Genomic DNA, 6,092 nt, shown 5'->3' on the forward strand with positions numbered 1-6,092 from the left:
GTGGTATATTTGGATTTTCAAAAGGCTTTTGACGAGGTCCCACACAGGAGATTAGTGTGCAAACTTAAAGCACACGGTATTGGGGGTAAGGTATTGATGTGGATAGAGAGTTGGTTGGCAGACAGGAAGCAAAGAGTGGGAATAAACGGGACCTTTTCAGAATGGCAGGCAGTGACTAGTGGGGTACCGCAAGGCTCAGTGCTGGGACCCTAGTTGTTTACAATACATATTAATGACTTGGATGAGGGAATTAAATGCAGCATCTCCAAGTTTGCAGATGACACGAAGCTGGGCGGCAGTGTTAGCTGTGAGGGGGATGCTAAGAGGATGCAGGGTGACTTGGATAGGTTAGGTGAGTAGGCAAATTCATGGCAGATGCAATTTAATGTGGATAAATGTGAAGTTATCCACTTCGGTGGCAAAAACAGGAAAACAGATTATTATCTGAATGGTGGCCGTTTAGGAAAAGGGGAGGTGCAACGAGACCTGGGTGTCATTATACACCAGTCATTGAAAGTGGGCATGCAGGTACAGCAGGCAGTGAAAAAGGCGAATGGTATGCTGGCATTTATAGCAAGAGGATTCGAGTACAGGAGCAGGGAGGTACTACTGCAGTTGTACAAGGCCTTGGTGAGACCACACCTGGAGTATTCTGTGCAATTTTGGTCCCCTAATCTGAGGAAAGACATCCTTGCCATAGAGGGAGTACAAAGAAGGTTCACCAGATTGATTTCTGGGATGGCAGGACTTTCATATGATGAAAGACTGGATGAACTAGGCTTATACTCGTTGGAATTTAGAAGATTGAGAGGGGATCTGATTGAAACATATAAAATCCTAAAGGGATTGGACAGGCTAGATGCAGGAAGATTGTTCCCAATGTTGGGGAAGTCCAGAACGAGGGATCACAGTTTGAGGATGAAGGGGAAGCCTTTTAGGACAGAGATTAGGAAAAACTTCTTCACACAGAGAGTGGTGAATCTGTGGAATTCTCTGCCACAGGAAACAGTTGAGGCCAGTTCATTGGCTATATTTAAGAGGGAGTTAGATATGGCCCTTGTGGCTAAAGGGATCGGGGGTATGGAGGGAAGGCTGGTACAGGGTTCTGAGTTGGATGATCAGCCATGATCATACTGAATGGTGGTACAGGCTCAAAGGGCCGAATGGCCTACTCCTGCACCTATTTTCTATGTTTCTATGTTTCTATGTACAAAATGAGCAATGTTGACCATAGAGGCTAGTTCAAAATGTGCTACAAAGCTGACATTTGCTTCTGCTCCCCATGTCTACACATTTCCTCAGTAAGCTCACCCACATTCTCTTAGCATCACTGCTGTGGGTGTGTTTCAATGGAGGAGAGAAATAGTTTGAGAAGATCCTCCCTAAAATTTCCAATTTGTGCAGATCAATGCTCTGATAGTAAATGTCACATCTACCAAATAGTGTTTGTGCATACGGTTGGGGATGCAAAGCATGATTTATCCACTGATGATGTTATTGTTTTAGTACCATCTGAATTTCTACAGGGAGAAGGCTAAAGCAAATTGCATAAGTTAATTTTCTGCTTTTGACGTGGGAGGTGAAATTCTCCAGTTCGAGGTGCACCCTGTTTCCAGAGGCTTCTACTGATCCTGATAATGGCTGCAGCTCATAATCCTCAGTCTAATTTAGCCCAGTTGTATGCTGAGTGCATAATTTGAGTGTGCAAGTTGAGTATGAACTCCAGGCTCCTGAAGGAGTGTGCTGAGCAGTTGTGTGGAGTTCTCCAGCTCTTTTTCCGAGTCTCAGCCTGGAAAAAGTCACAGCTGTGTGGAAAATATTATGTGTGGTCCCAGTACCCAAGAAGGGCCAACCAAAATGTAACACCTGTGTAGCACCGGTCTTATCGTGTGTAACTAGTCACCGCACTCTTTGAGAAAATCAAATTACACTAGGTGCTAGTAGGCCATCAGAAGATTCTAGGTATCAGAAGGAGGAAGTGAATAGAAACCACACACTCTGGAGATAAGGTTGTTTGTAAGAAATAAAACTATATGTACAAAATATTTACATGAGCAAGAACAATTCAAAATTCCAACATTCTCTTTAGGTTCCAAGTCTTAAATATCAAACCACAACTAATTCCTTTTTAATTAGAATTGAGATTCCTTTTTTACTCTAATCTCTCTAACTAGTGTTATTCCCTATTTAAAGTTTACAGACTAAACTTTCCTTTTTACTTACCCCTAGTTAGTTAGAAAACCATTTATAATTCCTGTTCTCAAGTATTATAGTTACCTTCAGTTTCAGTTCCAGGCAGCATATCTACAAGTTTGAATTCAAATTCAAAACATATATATCGATACAGCTTAACTCCTTTCACGACAATTCTCCAACGTCACAACTCTTAAATAAAGTAAATCTCACTCAGTAACTAATCAAAGCTTTTGCAAAAATAATCAGTTCTTGCAGAAAATCAAATTCGGATTCTTCGAATGAGAATAATCTTATACATCTAACCGTATTAAATCCTCTGCATCATTAAACATTTTGTTCCCGCGCTGGCTCGTCTTCTGGTTTCTTGCTTCGCCATCTTGTTTCTTGGTCCATTGGATTGAAATAGTTGATCATCCACGGTAAGTCAGTTCACAAACTTGTACAAAAACTTGACCGAATCCCTTGGTATGGGCAATGGCGTCAACACAGGTGATGCCAACAGGCTCAATAAACTGATTAGAAAGGCTGGCTCTGTTATAGGAGTCAAACTCGACACACTGGAGGCTGTGGTAGAACAAAGGACCCTATGGAAAATCCTGGTAATTCTGGACAATGTTTCTCACCCTCTGCATACCACCTTGGGTGAACAGAGGAACACTTTCAGTAATAGTCTAAGACGGCCGTGCTGCTGCGAAGTGTGCTATATGGGGTCACTCTTACCCTCAGCCATCAGGCTCTATGATGAGTCAACCTATAGCAGGGGAAGAGATGACCTCCTCCTGTTAGACTGTTTAAGGTAACTTATTTTGTATATCGGTGCACATAATGCTACTGTGACACTGTAATTTCCTTTGGATCAGTAAAGTATCTATTTAATTGGAAAAGTAGAGCTGTGGTAGGCTAATAAGGGCATGGAGACTCAGTTGATGATTGTGTGACAGCAGTTGTTCTGCCATGCCTAACTTCACACGTGAATCACAGATAAAATCATATGGCTTACCTACTTTGAGTTGGAAGAAAGAGTAAAAAATTAAAATTACTCGGGTAGTTTTATTATTTGCATATTCATATTAAAATAATTACAGCTCATGTTCATGCAAAGTACAAATGAATAGAGATATGTCTAAAATGATAGGGTCTATTACGAGACTTTTAGATAGGTACAGGGAGCTTAGGGCTATAGATAACCCTAGTAATTTCAAAGGTAGGGACATGTCCGGCACAACTTTGAGGGCTGAAGGGCTTGTATTGTGCTGTAGGTTTTCTATGTTTCTATGTCTCTAAGACAGCCTTCATAAGGTTCTGATGTGTAAATGACAGCCACTCATTATTGAGTACATTAAAACTATCAGACACAGAGCAGTTCACATATACGGCAAGTTAATAATTCCAAATATCTTATGCAAATTGTTCTAAAATTAAACATATGACAATAGTATTACTGGTATTCAGTTGTACTGACAGTTCCAGATGGAGGATTATCCAGCACGACAAACTTAGGCACGATGGGCTTGGTGTAGCTACTACACCAGTTAGAGATGTCTTTGACTAGTTTCAGCCATCAGTAAATAGAAGTGCCCAATTTCTGAATCCATGCAAACAATACATAGATCTCCCAGTAGGCTCTGCCACACGTTAGTCCAAAATATCTGAAAACACATCAGTCACAGAATACGATTTGGCCAACAGAATATGAGATTCCGCAGATGCTACAGATCTTGAACTTCACTTGTCCTGATGATGGGTCTTGGCCCAAAATGTCGACTGTTTATTCCCCTCCATCGGTACTGCCTGACCTGCTGGGTTCCTCCAGAATTTTGTGTGTGTTGCATATGATTCGATAACTTGCCATAATCACTTCTAGAGGGGGAGAAAAGCTAGAGGCAGCGTTATGGAGAAGAGGCATGGCACAGGTTGGAAATTCGTTTTAAAGTACCGGCACAGGAGGAATACGTTAACTGGCATCTGTGCATTACATATTTCAATGAAACAGCAGCAGAAATGAACCAAATTCCTCAAAGTGTTAGATCAATAACAGGAATGCATACACTGATTACAATCTATTCGAAATGCTTTTATAGTTTGCAATGAACAATTGGTTATAAAACAAACTACAACAAACTTGATTAATTAATGAACAAACGTTTTTTCATAGAGATGATTGAAAGTGTAATATTAGGCAGATTTCCCTTTTCAAATCTTTCTTTATCAAAAGTGTTTTTATCGAAACACTCATCCTATTTCTTTACAATGTCCACTTTGATCCTGACAAAGTTCCACAGAAATCCATCATGTGATCAATGAGCTTGTGTGTATGTTGGCATCATATTCTCTAGCAACACGTAAATGAGCTAAATGAGTGTAGCTGGTTGTGGGTAATCTTAGAAACTTCATCCTCGAAACCTGAGGGATCAGTCATCATAGCCCCAATGAAAGAGAGATAGGATAAATGCAAGTAATTTCATACAGCCCATAATCGCCGCATTTGTTCCTGAGGAAATATGAAAAAATTGCGCAGATAACTGGCTGAGCTTCATATATTCTCTGTTGACTCCATTTGAAAGTGAGCAAAGGTGTTGCAGACTGAAGACCTTTCAGGTTCAACAGCTTGTTGGATTTCTTGCTTTGGATGTAATGATTGCTTTGTTCCTGATCTGAAGAATCTGAGATTATGAGTAATAAGAGCTTTCTTCAAAGTTTCTTTAAATGTTGAACTTGAGAAGAAGTAAATAACTGGGTCCAGCACGCTGTTCAAATAGGTTATGCACAATGTATTGTAGAATATCTGAACACAGACGTCAAATATCTCACAGTCTTCTAAATTGTTTGAAATTAAAACGGCTATTACAGCGATATTGCTGGGTAGGAAGCAGATGAGAAACACTACCACCACAGCTATCACAAGCCTCATAGCTCGTTGATATTTAACCCTCATTTCAGATTTCATCTGCTTTAGCCTCCAGATAATACAGCACGTGGAGAACAGGATCACTGAAGCCGGTAAAATAAACTTGAAAACAATAAATATAATATTAGTCCAAATTGCTGTGGGGCTTAGAGGCTGAGTTACGTTAAATGGCTCACAGTAAGTTACATTATGATCTGTGAAGGTATGAGGTTCTATCAGAAAATGCAAACAAATCAACATTGTTAGAAACCAGAGAACGAGTGATACCTTCACTGCAGTCCTGGTAGAGATCTTGCTCACGTTATGGTGAGGATGGATCACTTTGAAATAGCGATCAAGTGCCATAACTATAAGGAAAACAACGCTCTCTGTCCGGTTCAGAAATATCAGGAATACCTTCAGACGGCATGCAACATCACCAAATATCCAGTTCTTCCCACGTACATAGTAATCGGCTCGAAATGGCAGACAGCAGATTAGCAGAGTGTCGGCAATCGCCAGGCACAGTGAATAGACGGTGTTCGGTCTCCAGGATTTAACATGAAAACAGAAGATCCACAAGGCAATCATATTTCCAATTAATCCAAAGATAAATGTTAAAATAAGTATCGGTGGATTGTAGGCTGAATAAATGTCATTCACTAAAGGGCATACATGAGTCTCGTTACCCATCGTGGAGAGAGTTGGAAATGTTGCAAGAGGAGTGGGAGAAAGCAAAAGGACACAGTCTATTAAAGAGTATTTCCACAACGTGTCATAGTTTATGGGTGTAGCTAAAACAAACCCAGAATATTCAGGAAGGTTTTATCTGTAGTTAGTGGTTATTTGTTCACGTGGTTGCTGATTGCGAACCGGAACCAACAGCTCCTTACTAAACTGATCCATTTGCAAAATGAATTCCTACAAATTCTGCACATTGTACAGAATTTCAGAGTTATCATAATGGAAGTGAGGCAAGTTGAGTGTTGCAGCAGCAGCCTAGAAGGTA

The 6,092-nt window shown here is 40.4% G+C and overlaps 1 protein-coding gene across 1 annotated transcript; it reads right to left on the reverse strand.

Moving 5' to 3' along the window:
* Positions 1–4,729: 4,729 nt before the first annotated feature.
* LOC134338607 (hydroxycarboxylic acid receptor 2-like) lies at positions 4,730–5,776 on the reverse strand. The gene has a single exon (XM_063034581.1). The coding sequence runs from the start codon at positions 5,774–5,776 to the stop codon at positions 4,730–4,732; it is 1,047 nt and encodes a 348-aa protein (XP_062890651.1).
* Positions 5,777–6,092: the final 316 nt, after the last annotated feature.

Source organism: Mobula hypostoma, chromosome 27, assembly GCF_963921235.1.
Source record: "Mobula hypostoma chromosome 27, sMobHyp1.1, whole genome shotgun sequence".
Taxonomy (NCBI): domain Eukaryota; kingdom Metazoa; phylum Chordata; class Chondrichthyes; order Myliobatiformes; family Myliobatidae; genus Mobula; species Mobula hypostoma.